Source organism: Pezoporus wallicus, unplaced genomic scaffold, assembly GCF_028554395.1.
Source record: "Pezoporus wallicus isolate ANWC-B61680 ecotype Strahan unplaced genomic scaffold, APGP_CSIRO_Pwel_v1 contig_2025, whole genome shotgun sequence".
Taxonomy (NCBI): domain Eukaryota; kingdom Metazoa; phylum Chordata; class Aves; order Psittaciformes; family Psittacidae; genus Pezoporus; species Pezoporus wallicus.
Genome location: NW_026640253.1, coordinates 2,281,433 through 2,300,711, shown reverse-complemented (window position 1 = coordinate 2,300,711; position 19,279 = coordinate 2,281,433). Strand labels below are relative to the sequence as shown.

Below are 19,279 nucleotides of genomic sequence, written 5' to 3'. Positions count from 1 at the left end.
AAACCAATAACTTTCCCCCCAGGAAAACCCACAAAAAAGCCCCCTCCCCCAGAAAAAAACACCACCACAAAACCACCCCACATTTCAACAATGCATAGCCAAACTTCATTAAGCAAGGACCTCTTCCTGCAAATGCCAAAAGCCTATGGGGACTTAAAAAGTGTATGATCTGGCAAATTTGTGGAATAAAAATCTACTGAGAACTGTCAAAAATAAGACACCACTTCTGATTCAGAAAGCACTAAAGCCACAAATGATTCCATTTGAGGTATTAAGGGCACGTTCTAGTGTCCACTGCTACAGACATGTATACTCAAATAAGATGTTTTAATGAAGACTACACTATCTAATTGTTTCAGGAATGTATTTACTTATAGCAAAGTTCAAAGGAATCAACAAATAAAGTATATAAATACTAACAAGATACATTTGAGTCTTGGAAACATTTGCATATATACTTGATTGTGGTCCAATTGATATCATTAACATATGAAAAGGACTAAATGTAAGAATATAATCCCCGGAGAAACTGCACGTTCTCCCTTTTGAAAACTTTTTTACATGGGTTCTGTACTATCATGTTGGTACTACGTGTACCAATTCAGGACAGAATTCATTTTTTGGGAAAGTGCGTAAGGAGGGGTATTTCTAACAGAGGAAGGTGTATTGCAGTATTAAAATTCCATCAATCTGATCTGTCAGGAGGAAAAAAAAAAAATCTAATACTTATTTCCATCTTCTTATGGAAGTTACACAGAGTAACTTTGTCACGGCATATTGTGTTTGCTGTAAGTAATCACGCTAGAAGGTTTGTGCATATTGTCAACTTTTAGGCCCGTAGTCTTCAGCAGCAGCACTTCCTGCTGCACTACAGCTTCCCCAAAGCAACCGCTGCTGGAGTGCTATTCAAATGTAGCAAATCACGAGCAATGGCACCGAGTACATTTCAAGAAATCCTTGTTTCAATAAGCAAGCCAAAACCTCCATCACCAAGTTACCCGATCTCATTTCTAAATCAATTTAAGCCTTACAATATTATGTAGAAACATGGCTCAAAGGACACTTACTTTAAGTAATGAGGTAAAGATACACAGTTTTAAAAGTGCTCAGCAGTCTCTCTTCGAGAAGCAAACTAACGGGATAAATGAGGAAAGGAATGACTCAAAATCCCGTTAGCTGCCGATTTTCACTCGCAGCAGTCTAAAAAGGTCCTAAATTAATATTTTGCTCCATTCCAAAGGGATTAGTTGTGCAAAAAATCAAACCTGTTGAGCAACGCGGTCTAACCTGTAAATTACCTAACAAAGACTGAAATAAACCCCAAGTGTAGAGAATTACTCTACTGAATACTTACTTGTCAAGTCCAAAAAACAAAACAAAACAAAACAAAGAGGGAAGATACTTCCACACACTGTGCGCTAACAACAGTCCCGTGGCACCTCGAAGCAGAAAACCAAGATGAAGCACAAAGTTACACCAGCCCGTCAAGCGTCCCTGTCTCCACAGCTCTCGTCCAGCCACCCCTCCCCGCAGCGGAAGGCTGGCAGCTCCCGGCGCGCTGCCCGCGGCGGAGGACAGGGGCGCATGTTCCTAACATCTCTCTGGGGACAGAAGCGCACCCGGGCGCGCCGCCGCGGGCGCCTCAGGGCCGGCAGCCGTCGGGCACGGGACGGCGGGAAGGAGCCGGCGCCTGCGAGCCGGGCGTGGAGCGCGAGCGCGCCTCCACGCCCCCGCGCGCCTCCGCCCCCCCGCGCGCCTCCACGCCCCCGCACGCCCCCGCGCGCCTCCACGCCCCCGCTCCCCCGCGGCCGTTAGCGCAACCGCCCCCGGGCGCGTGCCGCCTCAAGGGCTTCTGCGCGCGCCGTGTGCAGCGGCGGGAGGGAGTGAGGAAGAGAAGAAAAGAAGGCGGGAGGTGGGGGAGTTGTTCGCCGCCTCTCTCTCACCCCCACCGGGGCTCCGCCGCCGTCGGTGGACGCTGGGAGGCGACAGCGAGTCCCGCCGCTGGATCCGCTCGGGGAACGCGGACGAGCGGGCGAGACTTTTACCTTTTCTCTCTTTTCCCGTCTTCGCCCACCATGCTGCGGACCCCGCTGCCCGCGCATGAGAAGCGGAGGCTCAGCCCGGCGCTTTCCTCCTGAGGAGATGAGGGAGGCGCGGCTGGGCCGGAGCTAGCGCGACCCGCGCCTCATCCCTGTTCCCAACCATCATGAGGGAAGAGGGAGAAGTCGCAGCCCCCGCGGCCGCCTCCCACCACGGACCCAGCCGACCCCCGCAGCACTGCCAGCAGCTGGACGGCGGCGGGGCGGCTGCCCCCCTGGCGCTGCCCGGCGGCGGAGACAGTCTGGAGAGCCTGCGGAACGGCTACGTGAAGAGCTGCGCGACTCCCCTGAGGCAGGACCCTTCGAAGAGCTTCTTTTCCCTGCTGCTGTTCCCAGCCGCCACCTTTTCCACCTCCTGCCGGGCTCTGCTCTGCCTGTGCGCCCTGACCGCCGTTGTCCTTTCACTCCTGGCCTTTCAATCCTGGGACAGCGAAGGGGGTCAGCAGGACGGGAGGAGCTGGCGGAACACCCGGGCTCTGCACGCCTTGCTGTGCCTGGCCCGCTGCCTCAGCCCCCTCTTCAGCATCGCCTGTGCCTTCTTCTTCCTCACCTGCTCCCTGGCCGGTGGCAGGCGCGGGGAGCACGGCGGCGGCACGACCCGCTGGTGGCTGCTGGCGCTTCCCGTGTGCTGCTACTCTGGGGACTTCGTGGCGCTGCAGTGTCTGGTGCCCGCAGAGGGGCACGAAGAGGAGCCCCAGTCCCCCGCCGAGCAGCAGATGGTCCTAGGCAGGCTCCTGACAGTGCTGGGCTCGGTGGCAGCGCTCACCCTGCTGCACAGCTCCCTGAATTTGCGCCGGAGCCTTCTCGTCTTGGTCTTCTCCAGCTTGGTATGGCTGGTGTCGCTCACCAGCCTTCCCTGCGTGTCCCCCGCCCTCAGACCTCTGCTGGCCGGCTCAGTCGGGGTGGCAGGCTGCCTCCTGGCACTCTGTGGCGGGGAGCACGGCATCTCCCCTCAGAGACAAGGAGCGCACCACCAGCATCATCACCGCTCACGGCTCCCCAGCGTGGAGGAAAAAGTGCCTGTGATCAGACCCAGGAGAAGATCTAGCTGCGTATCCTTAGGGGAGACTTCAGCCAGCTACTATGGCAGCTGCAAAATGTTTAGGAGACCCTCGTTGCCTTGCATTTCCAGAGAGCAGGTAGGTGTCTCCGAAACTGGAAGAAAAAACTTTCTGAGGAGTGAGCGCCACTCGCTTTCCTAACCGCTGTGTTTGTGCTGGACATCTGGCTAACTGACAAGCTCCTGTTAGAGGAATGTTAGTTCCTTAGCGGGTTTCTCATCTCGGTTCTGTAGAATCGATATAATACTTTATGTCTCTATAGAAGCTAAGCAATAATAATGCTTGCTATAGCTCGCTCGCTTTTTGTACGATCTTAAATATTAAAAAGTAATACTTATTGATTGGAGCAAAACCCCAAACCAAACATCTTCAGCTATCAGCTACCTTGTTATTTTGATTGCTTCTTTTCCAAAGCCCACCTCCTCCGCTTCTGACAAACTTTGAGAAAGAAACCACAGCTTTCTAGCTGCTCTCAACTGGTTCTTCCCGCTTTCTGTCGACAAAATGATTGTTAAGTGCCTAAGAAATACCAGGCTTTGAGGGACATGATTTATCAAATGGTGGTGTTGTCTAAGTAGCAGCTGTTCTGCCTTGCAGATATCCTTGTCTGTCTCTCTTCCTCGTTTCACATAAATTAACACTGGGTTTGAGTTGGTGTGATTTAAACTCCTTTTTTACTGAAGAGAGAGCTGTTCAGTAGAGTCTGGAGGGATGCCCGAAACGCTCAGTTTTCTTGAATGGAACTCTGTTGGTTTCTACCTCCCGGAAAACTTTTCAATGAGTCTTGTTTCTTGTAGTGTAAACCCCGAGAGGGGGAGTAGTGGGGGGGAGGGGGCGAGGTTTGTTTTTATTTGGGAACTTGCACGTGAACTGCAGGAACATCGAGTTGTGTTGTGGTGGAACTGGCCCGAGGCTGCTGCAAGTGAATTATCAGCCCGTTATAGGAAGGAGAATAAGGACAGTGTATTCATTAAACTTGCGAACGAACAGTTTCTGGGAAGTGATTGTTGCTACAGAACCCCCCATCTACTACTGTTGTGGCTGAAATTGATGGCTACTAAATTAAATTTTCTAATTTTCCTTTGATATATATTCCGTAATGCACTTGATGTGATTGACTGTGAGATAGGTGTGAGAAAATACGAGGTGAATCTGAAACGGTGGAGTAGTTTCCGAGCGTTTCTCTCCCTGCACTTGCACGATAGAGTAATACAGTGGTAATTGTTTTTGCCTGGGAGGCTGAAATGCAAGTATGCTGTAACAGGCTTCAGAAACAACTCATTCAATAAGTTTGAAATTATCAAATGCATACTATGAAAGACACATTAAAATATTGTACTAGCAGTTAAGATACGTAGGGAATACTGTATAATAATTTACTTTCTCTTCTGGATAGTGAGTATTCTCTTTTTTCCTTTTTTCTTCCCCCCTCCCCCCCCCCATTTGTCTGCAGTATGAAACTCCCAGAAAATACATTTTCATTAACGTTCCTAGGTGATAGAAGATATTTGTTCTCATGCAAGTTACTAAATGCTTCCGTTGGTATTTGCCTCACTTCCTGAAGGCATGCACATATTTCAAGTTAAGGCATTTATTATTCTTTAAGTAACATCATAAGCGTCAACCATAACTGAAGACGTAGAATTTATTGGCAGCACTTAAATCATACGTGTTCGTAATAAAATGTATCTGTTTGGTAGACTTCCAGAATTTGATATCTTTGTTATCTCTAGAAATGAACAGAAATAACAGAGATCTCAAGTTCTTTATTTTCCTAATAGTCTGGTATGCTTTACAATAAATATTTATGCTTTATTAAGCACAGTTTAAATGAGATTCATAGGTATGTGTTTTGTGCAGTATTTTATGTATGATTTTAGAAGGATAACACAGGTGAAATCTTCCAAACTCTTGTGTGACTTGGAGAGAGATCAAACATTGCAGAGCTGATAAAACATCGATTGTTTGGGGGTGGGGGAGAGAGAAGTAAGCCCATAATGTGTGACTTTATTTGAGTAAACACTACAAGGTTTTTATAGGGTTTTCTTGAAGCAGAGGGAATGTACACACTTGATGCTTTTCACGGAACATTTATGGTGTAAATATTCTTTAAGGACTAATTGGATATTTTGTAATTATTTATAAAAAAACTACAGTGTTTCTTTTCCAGTATTAGTATTTTAAGAGTGAGTTTAATGAGCACTGTTTGGAAGATCAGTGGAATACATGCTACAGGTTCATCATGACAAGAATATTTTGATGACTGAGAGCTAAGTTGCTACTGTGATTCCATTAGATATATTTTCTATGATTGTTGTAAACCTCTTGTATGTAGAGGTTTGTATGAACCTCTGCAAGCCGGGGCATATTAAGAACAAAAAAAATCCAGATGTATCAAATCGTAGAATACCAGGTGGGTAGGGACTTCAAGGATCATCTGATGCACCCTTTCCTGGCAAAAGCACAGTCTAGACAAGGTGTTCCAGCACCCTGTCCAGCTCAGTTTTAAGTGTCCAGTGTTGGGGAATCCAACACTTCAACACCTCCCTGGGGAGGTTATTCCAATGGCTGATTGTTCCAATAGTGAAAAATCTTCCTCTTGTGCAGATTTTAGTTACTCTTTGAGGAAAATAGGGAATGCTAGTACTGGCCTGAAGTTTTTGGTTATTTGTTGATTCGAAATTTTGCAGACTCTTTGTCTAGTTAAATACGTAAGAAAACAATGATATCAAGTTGGCTTGTATTTTCATTAATAAGTTCAAGCCAGCAATTCTAAGGGGTCTGTGTGCATGCGGTGGGGGAGAAGAGCACATGACAGAGGTATGTACGACCAGCAATGAGCGCACACTGGAACTGGATGGAGCTATTGCTGTTTTCTGGGGTAGAAGTGGAAAGAGGACTGTGAGCAGGATCCTGTAAGCACAATGTAGTTTGAGGTGGGAGGACAGAGTCTTGAATAGATTTTTGATGCAAGTATACTTAAATGCTGTTGTAAAAATACATAACTACACAGAGAAGGAAGCAATACCACTATGATTAAGGCTAAAAATGATGCAAATGCAATATCTTTTCTGAGTTCTATCATATTAATACTTCTGCTCACAGAGATTCATATCATTTAAGCAGTAAATGGGCTTTTTGTATTCTTACCTCAGTATTCATCTTGGCCCTAAAGAGGAACTGCTTATTAGCAGTGTGACTTCAGTTTTGATTGGCAGTACAAATTTTGTGTAGGTGATTGCAAGTATTAATTGGATGCAATCTATTAGCTGTACCTACAGCTGCTGGTATCAAAGAGATTGTATTCATTGACAGTTGCATATTTAGCACTGGATTTCTATTTTTTTTTTCCCCACATGAAAACCAAATCAGAATTTGGAATCTACAAGGTGCTTCTCACTGTTGGAGATCTTGTAAGCACTCTGTATCAGAAATTTTTTTTCCTTGAGTAAAGAGTAGGCCTTTGTAACTAAACACACAGGATATTTGGCCCAAACAATCTGCAAGCAGAGTTGATAATTTTCCTAGTTACCGGACTCGGCTCAAATATAAAGGTGGCTGGGATATTTCATGGATAAAGACTGCTTTCATGTTGCACACTGTTAATTACAGGAAGAATCGTCTTGTGGTTAGGTTGTCAGATTGACTGCCACTTCTCCCCAGTTTCTTTCGCAAGCTATCTTGTACCTTTGATGCATTATCATCTAGAAAGATGAGGACTCAATTTCAAGAGTCTATAATATTTATGTAGCTTGAAATTAATGCTATTCCCTATTCTCAGACAAGTTATTTCTGTCTGTTACTTATTTTTGAAACAAATTACACTCTGTCCTTAAGTACTTGAGGTATAAACTTTCTAGTGCAGAGCCTGTCTGTTAATATGTATTTTATAGTGTCTTAAAATTGTTAAATTTGGATACAGTTTGCAGCCTAGAAACATATCAGCCTTTACTTGTTGCTTGCAACCAATAACATAAAATGTAACTCTTCTTGCTGTGTATTTGACAAACTAGCTCTTTGAAATGTCAAATGTTCTAATGATTACAATGACTGTTGCCACAAGTGTATCTGCATGTCAAAGTTTGTTCCTGTTGTTAACAGACTTTGTATCTCTTCGGGTTTTATTGTTTGTCTCATGGAGAAAATCAAGGTAGAAATGTGGGTGTGTTAAGTTGTGAATGTAGTCAGTTTCAATGGGATACAACTGAGTGTGGAATTTAGAAAAAGAAGGATTACACGGTGAAAGGAATAGTCTTGGAAAACTGTTTCTGCATCTGTATTTGGGTTTTATAGGATGTCTGGTTCTGTCTGACCTTGTCAAAATGTTTTGCACAAGGTGAAATGTCAAATGAGACTCTTGATAAGAGTTGCATCCTTTTTTTTTTTTATTTTTTTTACTTTTTTTTTTTTTTTTTTTAATCCTGAAGTTATATTCCTGAGGTATTATAATGCAAAGAAAGGATGATTTGGGCATGGTCTTCCCATAGATACCAATGGTCAGCGTTCAAGATGGTGTCCTCTGTCAAAGTGACCAGTCGGTGTAGCAAAGGGGTTGACTGTTTCTGCAGGTGTGGTTTCCTAGAAAGATAATGTAAAAGGAGAAAGGAGGGAGACAGCTGCTGTGGAAATGATGAAGAAATTTGGAGGAAGATGAGGGTGGCATATTAAAGGGATGGCCAGAGTGTCAGTATTAAAGAAATGGAGAAAGTTGGGAGAGAAGGTTCCAAGAACTGTGTGATTGGCTGTGTCAAAGAAAACTAAAGGATTTATTGGATAATGCACTAATTTTCAGCTTTGACTAGGAAGACATTTGAAACTCATGAAAGAAGATTTTAGAGATAAGGAAAAAAGGTGCCCAGGAATGTGTCTAGAATAGCAAAGGGAACAGCCTCCACACTGTGGTCTGTGAACAGTACATTCTGTAAAGTTAAATACGAAATGAAAGAGAAGTACAAGGAGTCGGGTATATTTTCTCACGGGGAAAAAACCTCATCTTTTGAGACAGTGTATGTCTGTGTATGTGTATGCTTGACAGTACTATTCTAATAGTTGAACTTGACCAACTGAGCCGATTCAATATTATGGCCTCAGAAGTTTCAAAGATAACAAATTCCAGCAAGTTTTTTTGGAAAAAGGTGAGTGGGAAGTAAATGGAATATGCCCTAACACAGGGCAAGTCTGCAGTGTGAGCTGAACTCTTAGAATCCACATGAGAGTGTCTCTCATGTCATGAGTGAATACCAGAACCAGGGGACAGGAATTCTGTTAAAGCCCATGCCTTATTTGACAATTGATACGAAAATTATATTTTTTTAAAAAACTTTTTTCTTCTGGCTTTGGATACCTAAAAATGAAAACTTTGTGCAGCCTTACCTTTGTTCAAACAAATCTCTGAAGAAAACCAAGCATAATTCTTGGGTCAGATGTTCAGATACTAGTTGCTGAAGATGGAATAAAGTAGATCTTGTACTTTTGTGCAAAGATGAGGATTACAGGCAGGGGAACTGGGAGATGTAGTCTGTTCTGTTTTTGATAAAATATCTTGTTGGGGAAAACTGATGAGAAACTTCTGCCTGCCAAATGAGAAGGGAGGGCAGGCCATAGAATATTTTGTTGAAATCTCTTCAATTTTTCCATTATAAAACTGTGTGGAGAGAGAGCCAAAAGAATAGTTTAAGATGAGAGTAAAGGGGACTGAAAGGATACAGTTTTCACCATGACTTTTTCATTGGGTGAAAACAATGCTTAACAAGATAGAAAGACACAACAGAATAAATTCTAATGGAAAAAAAAATAGCGGCACTTTTCTGCAACTCTGTAGCAGGCACTATAAAAGTTAAAAAGTGAGGGCTTGGATTGGTAAGGGCTGACTGTGTAATGTATGAGAGAATGTTAGCAAAGCATAAAGAAGATTAGTTACTTTAAGGATCTAGTGGAAATAAAAGAGTACTAGGGGCTTCCAAACAGACAGGAACCACAGATGTTAATAAATTAGAGTTCACAGGGTAACCAGTGAATTGACAGATGATGGTGTTTGGGAATGGGAAATGTCACAGAAACATATTTGAAGGGATCTGTCCTTATGGAAGACCAAGTTAAGTGAATGGCTTTAGTGATGAGTGTGACAAAATAATGTATTCTAGGAACTAGAGATGGCATAACAGCAAATGACTGCTGAAATAAAATTATAGTTTTCAGAGCATTTCTCCTTTGAAAACAGACCGTGCAGCTTTGGGAAAGGGCATAATTCATACACATGGACAGATGGTGACCAGAAGTATGTTTGGATGTGATGGGCCATCCCTACTTCTTCTTAGCTTTTAGCGTAGCGTGTTCTTTTGAAACAACTGCATATTTACTGGGATCGGGACAGAAAAGGGCACAGATATGAAAATATTTTTTTTATATCCTTCTGTGTATTTGACAGTCCAATATTTATTAAAACCAGTGCTGCTATGCAGAACAATCATGAGTCCCAGTGCTAACCTCACTGGACAAGAGGTGTAGAAAAAGCTGGCATATTTCCAATTAAATGACTGATTGAATGGTAATCCTGACAATTTTTTTTTACCCAGTACTGAGTTGCAAACCCAAGTACCTTCACTAAGTTAAAGGCATAATTGCAGCAAATGTTCCATTTCTTGTTCAATTGTTACATGAAAGTGTGTTTTATGAAATGTTAAAATGATCTTTTTCCTATATAATGTAGTAATTTAAAACTATTCAAGATACCACAGAAAATGTACCATGTAAAGCTGTATTTGGGTGCTTTGGATTTGGTTTTGAGAGATCTTTCCCCTTTTATGAGGAACATTCCAGACTTTTTGGTATGATTAGCAATATAGGTATGTTGGTTTAGCTATATCCACATTGGTAAGAGCAATTGAGAAATACACATGGGATTTAATCTGGGATGAGTACTTTCAGTATGTCCCAAACAAACAGTGCTGATCCCCCACCCCAAAGGAACTGTGCCACTGTTAGGTGGTGATACAGCAAGCCTGTATTACACCTGCCTGTTGCATCTCTTGTCAGTAAGGTTTTATCAGCAAAGCTCATAATACAGAATAAACTTTTCCAAAAGCGTGTGCAGTTTAAGGTTTGCAGAGGTAAGTTTTATCAGCTTTTATTGAAATAAAACCTGAAATATGACTCTCTGCATAGGCACTATGGTATTAGAGTGTTTCTTTTAATCTTCATTATTAAAAGTCATGTTACATTTTCTTTTTTATTAGATTAAACCCCTTTAACAGGATAGGAGATAACCAGAGGCTAAAAATACTAGGCTAACTGTTAACACTAAGAGGATTAGCGTGATTTGTGTTCCAATGTGACCCAAAATTAAAGGCATGTATTTACATTTAGGGTATTTTTATTTTTCTTAAGAGTCAGTTTGACGTTACAGATTCAATCGCAGCATAATTTATATGGAGGGTTTTTTTTTGTTCCCCCCCCCCCCCCCCCAAGCATTGTTGTGTGATACCTGTTTGCCACTTCAGGAATATAATTTTGTTCCTTCTGTCTAGTAGAGTCTCTTAAAGGAATTCTAAATTTCTGGGCACTCTTAAATTATTAATATAGGACAAGAAGTACAGGGTGTTTTTATGACCAGGTATCACTGAATTTTTTCTAGTACTTTCTGGCTCTCCAGAACAGTTTATCCTTTCACACAAACTACCGATGCACCTGCTGATTTTCAATATTTGATGACTGATAAACACTAATCTTGTTATCCTCTGTGGGAGACTTCTTGTTACCAAGAAACCTTACGATATTCATGCTTTACAGAAGTGGATGGCCTTTGAGCTGGGCTTGTAATTGTGGAAGTGAACTGACATTTGTGAGCTTTCTCTGAGGTAGGGATTGATCTCTGTATTTGTAAAACATTAGTAGTAGTTACTAAAATTCAATGTTGTGTATAGTTTAATGATGCTAACTTTAAAAAGAAAGGAATATTTTTGTGAGAAGCCTTAAGTGATCATTGTCTTGATTAATGCCTGCAATAGCCCTCATTTCATTTTGTTTGCCACCTAGACAGTGTGATGTGTAAATGCACTCACAGGCTCTTTGAAACCCCTCTTGCAATTCCATAGTATAGTACACATTCTCACCCCCTTAGAATTATCCTTGTTAGACAGTACGAAGTTAAATTTTAGTTAAACTGCATTTTTGCAGATACAAGTGGTTTTGGTGGTCTTATTAGTTGATAGTAGGGGAGGGAAAATTGTGTTGAAACCCGAAGGTGGGATTACAAGACTGAAGAAGTTTAGATCCTGCTGTGCCTGTGAAATGCCATCTGCTCTGGCACTGCCCTGAAGGAATTGGCTCAAACAGGAAGAATTAAAAGCACACTCACAGAGTTTTACTCTTTGCTAGTTGGACCTGCAAGAAACAGGATTTTTTTTTTTTGCTTGGGGAAAGGTGAATGTTGATCTGGGTTATACTTTTTCCATTGAGATTGTCCGTAGACCAGTGCACTGAAACACAGATGTACCTACAGTGTATTACTGTTTATAGAGTGGGTTAAATAAGCACAGGCATTAATGATGACAGTGGCTTGGTTCTTCCTAACATCTTAGTATAGGATAAAGCAGTATATTTCACATCTTAAAAAGCTTGTGTTGTCCACCCTGTATGTGTCCCCTTTCTGTCCTTATTTCAACTAGCTGCATTTTCAGGGCAACATAGTATCCTTTTGGGGATCACTGAAGCAGCTTCCAAAGCAGTTTTCAAATGAAATTAACAATGGTAGCATTTTAGTTCATGATGCATACACATGTTTAACTAGGCATCTTCTAGTCTCTCTCTTTTTTTTTTTTTTTTTTTTTTTAATAGTAAGAAGCTGAGGAATGTTACTTAGGATCTCTCTAATGATTAAAGAAATGAAGTATGTCTATCTGAAGTTAAAATGAGTGATTACCATAATGTAAATGACAGATCTGTGCTGCTATGGCAAAGCATAGTTGAAAGTATTTTGATTACAAATATCTGTTAACTTATTTTTATGCAGTTATGGCAAGGATTCATTAGAATCTGTATCAGGATTTCCTACTACTTTTTATTCACCATAGAATGTTTCCATGCCATTATACTATTGAAAATCTAATTTTTCCTTCTATTTGGGGTTTCTGGTTGAACAAATTGGTTAAGAAAAAAGAGTTCATGTTAATGACCAGTCTTTTTTGTCATTGCTGTAATTATTTTATTTTTTGTAACTGCCACCCTGTTTGTTACATTCCAAATGATTTTTAAAGAAGCTTAAAAATATAGATTTGTGATTTTCTGTGATATCAAGATGAAAATAAGAAAACAGGAGTAGCTGAGTGGAGGCAGATGCTGGCTATAGCTTTTAAGTGTGACATGTGTTTTCAAACCCCTGGGGACAATGACCGTCATATCGGAGACATGTGCAGAATATTCTGAAGAAGAAAATAGTACTTCAGTCTATATGTGAAAGGTAGTATTTTTTTAAATGAAGAATAATAAAAACTAGTTAAAGGGCCCTAGGCCTCAAACAATCTTGTTTAAAACTGAATAAAACTCTGTGCTTGCATATGAAATTTGAGTAACCCAGCATTAAAGATAAAATTTTAAGACAAATTTATTTAGAAACTGATGTTATATCTGTAAGTATGAAATTGACAGCTTGCTCAGGGAAGTATCTCACAACTTTAGAAAAGGTTTAAACTGTATTTCATATACTAGTGATGCCATTTCAGAATTAACTGCAAGAGTCAATACGGCTTTAATAATAGACCTATAAAGTTACATAGTTAGCCTTATGTATTTTTTCTTGTATAAGACTAGTTGCTAGTTAGAATCTCATTGCTAAAGATTTGTAAATCTTCTGTACTTTTCTTAACACTTATTCTAGTAGGAACTCCCTAGAGTCAGCAGAACACTTAAGCTTTCAAGTGGAAAAGAACATGTGTTTTACACTGTTTAAGGACCAGGATTATAGACCTTACTTGTTTAAATATTCACAGGGTTTAATGTAATTTATAACTTTAGTCCTCTAGTAGCAAGTGTTAACAATCTCAGATGAATACATTCTTAAAGCTGTGTTCCTTTTACCTGACTGGTGATGGACAGGGTTGGTGTGCCTTTAGAAAGCATGTCTTAATTTTTAATTATTTGAGCCTTGAAAGGACAAGAAAAATAATTTCACAGGAGATTAGTGTTCAATAATAAATTGCTTACTTGTTTGCGTGTGGTTTTTTCTTCTTCTTTTTTTTTTAATATATATTTTTTTCTCTATTCTGTCCTTATTTGTTCTTATTTTTACCGTAATTTTACCACCTCTTCCTATCGGTGTGTTCTTTCTCTTCCTACCTGTTACAAGATCAGTAACCTAGTTTGGTCCAAAATTACAAGTATCTTTCAGCAAAGGCATAAAAATGGTCTGGCTGAAAACAGTTAATTTTTTTAGAAACCTAGCAATCAAATTATTGTTTTTAAAAAAATGTAGAACATTTAGTAACATATGTTTTGTAAAATAGAATAACGAGGTCTTTGCATTTACAGCATAAAAATGTTCCTAGAATCTCTTACTTCAGTGCCATGTAAACGTCCATTATTTAAAAGTTATACACAAGTAGACTGATTTTGAAAAGGTGTGTCACACTCATACAGACTTTATCTTTTACCTTGATACTAGACAATATTGTAAAGTTCTTTGTTTTCTCACTTTGTTCTTGTAGTTCTGCAAGTTAGATGCAAGGCACTTATTCACCAGCTTCATTCTGCATAAGCACAATTGCAAATTTATTTTTAAGATCTGAGTTTGTAGGCTTTTGTAGTTAGTAGCTTTTTCTTTGCTGCCCAAAGACAATCTGTATATCTTTCCTTGTTGCAAAGCTCAAAACAGCCTTCTGTTTATTTCCTGGATAGAGGGGACAGAGGTTTTCCAGGTGTTGTGTTTTTTTTTTCGTTTTTTTTTGTTTGTTTTTTTTTTTGGGGGGGGTTTGTTTTTGTTGGTTTTCTTTTGGTTTGTTTTCTTAGAAGACTAAGCCATTAGCCATCTTGTTTATATTTTGCCTAACACTTCTCTATTGTAAGCAAGTGATGAGGGAGAAATAGGAGTAATATTAGCTCAAGTGCTGCAGTTGTAGCCTGAGTAGATGGCTGGCCAGTGCTAAGAGGGAATGAACCATGCCTGAAAAAATAAATGATGAACATCTTACTTCCTTTTACTTCTTCTCCATTCAAAACAGAGGGAAAGAATTAGAGGATTTGTATTTGGCAATGTACCTTCCTGGGTTGTTTGAGAGCTACAAGAAAGCTTTGCCTGATCTTTATAATACTGATGTTCAAATGAACAAAAATGTACAAACTTAATTGAGGCATTTCATTCTGATTACAGTGTGAGTTGTAACAGGGTCAGTAAGAGCAGAGGCAGTTTGAGCTTTATCTCCAAGAGCAAGCAAATTTAACTGGACTTCTTCAGATTTTTTTTTAATTTTTTTTTTTTTAATTTTGAACTTTATTTCCAATGTCTGAGTAATACTTTGGCTCAGTGTGTCTGTTAGATTACCAGCTCTGTCCCAGGTCTGTCTTTTTTTTTTTTTCATCAGCTGTGCTTCACTTTTTGAGATGTTCTGCAGTGGTACCCCTGCAGATTTCAGGAAGAGGGGTAAACCAAGAAAAGCCAGATTAAAAAAAGAGCCCGAGTTCCCTGCATCTATCATTATGAGCATCATTTGGGAGTTGTCTAGCTTGGTGAACAGAGCTGTACTTTTCTTCTTGTGTCCCAGTCAGAGTATAGGAGGAGGCAGCTGGAGTTTTTGTATGTTGTGATGGTGGATCCTGTAGTTGGTGGATTGTTATAAAACAGATAACAATTCTGAGCATTGCAAAAATACTCAATCATCAGTATTTGGGTAGACTTCCAAGCCCTGTAGAGGCTAGCTTTCTGCTCAAAATGATGTTGTTAGACATCAGTCACTTAACTGAAATGGTTGTCACTTGGTGCCTGTGCTCATATTTAGATCTAAGTATTTTTTAGTGGTCTCTGACAGAACTTGTATGTGGATGTTCTTCCACTTGGTTCTAATCCAGGCATCTAAAACCTCATTTTTTCAAAGGTGTCTTCAGCAACCATTTAAAGTTTCAGTTTTGGAGAACCTGTCTGAACTTTAGATCCCATAACCTAAAGCTGTCATGTGGCTCATGATTACTCTCAGGACTCCCTGATCCATTGCTGAATAGATTTGAGGTGGGAATCTCTTATAAGCCAGCATAACATTGCAAGAGTAGTCTCATTACACTGTGCTGGTTTTCTTCCTTCCCCTACAGTGATATTTGGGTTCCACAACATGCCTTATGTCATCACAGGTTTTCTGCCTATAGTTGCCTCTTCATCCCTGAAACTTCCTGATCTCTTTCTTGAATTTACATGACCACATACTAGACTTATTTTTTTTTCTTTTTTTTTTTTTTTTTTTTCCTGAGCAGCTGGCTTTTCATTCAATTGGGGGAAATAGTCTATTGGTGAAGAAAACATTTCTTTTTCTCTGCCTTCCTACCTATTATATGCCTACTGCAACATCAGAACAAAAAGGAATGCAGGTGTATGGGAGGAAATGGTGCAGAGGGAAACTACTAATAGAGTAGAAAAGCCTGCTGATGGGAACATCTGCATGTATAGAAAAACATCACTGAGATGATAGCAAGTAGTTAATTGCTGACTAAGCCAGAGCATCAGTCATATTGTATAGATACATAGTCCTTTTTTTGTTTCTTATTTTCTGCATTAAGTATAGTTGCCAGTGCTTACCTGCATGCTGTTTCTTTGAGTTTTAACTCGGGCCAGTTGTTTGTCTGGACCCCTGAGCCTTTGGCCTAAACCCTCACATTTTATGTTTTGAGATATGAATAAGTTATGATACTAGATTTGGCCAAGAAGGCTTCCCAAGAAACTGGAGAGTCCGTGAGGTATTTGAAAGAATGAGCCTTCCAGTTACTGGAAAATCAGGACTGGTTTAGATCTCCTTTTAGAGCAGTTCTAACTGGCGTCCTGAGTTAGTAAGCTTTTCCAAGAAGTCCGTAACATCACCTCATATTTGCACCTTCACATTTTTGATACCTACTTCTCTTTAGTGGTCAGGAAGCTGCTGTGACAGGTTGTCCTGGCTGTCGTCTGTCTTTCAGAACACTTTGGGGGATTTCCCACTAAAAATTGCGCTGAGTAGATGAGTCAGTGAAGGTGGCAGACTCTTTTCAGCAGTAAATTTCATGCACATTTTGCCTTGGTGAAGCATTGCCCAGAATTTTAAAGCAAAATAATTGTCTTGCCCTTTTGCTTTGTTTGTGCCCCACAACCATTCCATGGTACAGAAAAACATTTGTTTTTTATACCAGATAAGCACCGATGTCAGCACATAAAAGCTCTGTGCTGGAAATAGTTTGTTTCATGTTTATTCATGTCCTGAAATGACCAAATTCAAACCAATATTTAAAAATAACTCATAAAATCATTCTTTGTGCAATATATTTAGAGAAAGGACATAATTTGCATTTTTCTGTTTAAATTAATATGTGATAAATTTTATTTGCTCTAGAATCTGCAGTTTCTGTGCGAGATAGCTCACTGATGAGATCCATGCTCTCCGCATCTTTTCAGCTCAAAATGAAATTTTTATTTTCCTTGTTGTATGCAGTAACTGGTTTGTGATACATTGTTAAAACATGCTTTCTACTTATATATGAATACACACCTATTTGAAGTGAATGACAAGTAGTTTGATAGATCCTCTTGATGTTTGTATCTAATTTACTTTGGCTAGAGTATAAAATCGGGAAGATTCTGGAGCTATAAAGTTAAAATCAGAGCTACAGATAATTCCATGTTTTGTTTTTTTTTTTTCAAAATCTGCAGGTGACTAGTAGTTTTGTTTTGTTTTCTTTAAGTTTAATTTGTGGCAAACACTTTCAGTAGCAGAAATGCAAATTAAAAGATCTGTTACATATATTTTAATTTTAGAAGATATTTTCTTTCTTATGTTTTCCTTAATTAAAAAGACAATGCAGTGTAGAGAGCTACTGCAAAGGTGTGAGAAAATTAAAAGTGTATATACAAAACGTCACTGTAAAAGTTAATTTATAGATAGGGCAGGTTAACTGCAAAGATGTTAGTCAAGGGTTAAGCTCAGTACGTTTCGCTGGCTGCTGAGTGAAACAGGATGCAGTGACTACATTGTCAGACTGCTGGTGTGAGTGCAAACAGATGAGGAAATGCTGGATCAGGCACTTCAGCAACTTGGCCTGTTACCTAGGAAACTGCTTGCGTCATACTTGCCAGCAATTAGCTTACAGTTCTTTTATTTTTGATAGTGTTGCAAGCTGAACTCTACTGTTACAAAGGAAAAGACTGGCTTCAGCTCAAACTGTTCAGTTGTGACTGTGGCTGTGGCGCACAGGAGAATTTGCAAATTGCTACTTAAGGATAAATTGAAAAATTATTTAAACTCTCCAGCCTACTTCCCCAAATAACATTGCAGTTGTGCTTGATTCTGAAACACTTATAATCAAACTTTTTTGATCTGTATGAAAATGATCTTCCTTAGTTACCATAATTAAGTACTGTGGAAGTTTCACCTGTTTGATACCACTGTCTTTTCCAGCAATTATACTGAAGTATTCTTCTGTGTTACTTATTAAAACATAGTTTTCAAAATTAATGTTACCTGAGGTTTAACCTCTAAAGCAAGTGATTGTCTTTCTAAATACTTTATTTCTGCATTGATTAAAATTCAGAAACTTCCAGTGGTTACCTAGTCATTGCTATAACCCAGTTAGTATTGAAAGGTGTTTGTGTTTTATCTCAGAAAATCATCATGTCTTCTGCATTTCACTTAAAAACTGTAAACAAATTCATAGTAGATGATTTAATATTGATGTGTGTTATTATTGTGGGTATTGCCTTATGGCTAACTATGGCTAGTTAGTTTTTAGGGAAAAGCCATGCAATGACCAACAGGTTAAACCAAAAGTGTTTGTGTTTTTACCTTTTTTTTTTTTTTGTTACGTAGGCAAACACATGAATAAACTTAGATTTTAATAAACTAGTATTATAGTACATAGTTAAAGGCTAAACTTGTTAACGTGTCAAGGTTAATACAGAATATGCTTGTGTTCCTATGATTGTGTGAAACTTAGTTGAATACTTTTAAGCATTTGAATACTAGGATTTTCAAATTATTTTGGAAGAATTCTTCTGTATAAAAGCCCCACATTTTTTTCCTTGTTAAATGAAAAACTTTGACAGATCATCTGTTAGAGCTGTGTTAGTATCAGAAGCCTATATGCAAAGCTCCTGGAGAAAAATTAAAACAACCAAGCAAGTCACCAAATCTTCCCACCCTCTCAAAACCCCTGAAGCAACCCTCTCTAACAACTAAAAAACAACTCCAAACCAAGCTCCCTATCCCACTCCATCACCATTCCCCCCCCCCCCCCCCCCCCGAATGTAAGGCTTAGAAAGATTGCGGATCTCTGCTTCTGCACATTTCTGATAGATTAACTTGGCTGTAAGACTCTGGCAGCCCATATATTTAAGACATTTTTCATGATGTAGGCCAGCGTCATGGTTAGCTGGTCACTGGGGTTGCATTCCAAATGCTGATCACTGTCTATATGGCCTGGGATCTTTGTATGGCATTGTCTTCAATTTTATTAAACAAACAAACAAAACCTACACCAAAAAACAAATAAAGAAAAAAATCATGGGTGGGTGAAGATGCACCCACATCCCAATAGCACTGGGATGCTATTTGAAAGGAAGAGTAAATGTATTCCTGCTAGTTCAAAATAGCTTGACTGACTTGTCCAACCTCACAAACACATCATTGAATGTGACCCCTGCATGGTATGTGCTTTATCTGGTATGTATTCAATTGCAAGTTATGAATTTTTACCATTGAAGTCAATGAGTATTGGGATTTAAATATTAACACAGCAAGCTCTGGAAATCACAATTTTTAACTGTGAATTTTGTCTTGAATCTTCTTTATCCCTTCAGTTCTGGACATTAAAATGGAGGTTATGGTGTCATTAGGTTGCTGCTGGGTTCTATGACTGTACATCCAGTAACTTTGCCATTTTTGTTAGGGCAATGCTGCA

General features: G+C 39.6%; 1 protein-coding gene across 2 annotated transcripts in view; it reads left to right on the top strand.

The window, feature by feature from the left end:
- Positions 1-1,940: 1,940 nt before the first annotated feature.
- Positions 1,941-19,279, top strand: part of PDE3B (phosphodiesterase 3B) — a 98,379-nt gene continuing 81,040 nt past the window's right edge. For both annotated transcript variants that reach the window (XM_057418231.1, XM_057418230.1), the window contains exon 1: positions 1,941-3,238. In XM_057418231.1, the coding sequence (XP_057274214.1) occupies positions 2,207-3,238 (1,032 nt within the window). In that variant the 5' untranslated portion in view covers positions 1,941-2,206. The remainder of the gene's footprint in view (positions 3,239-19,279) is intronic.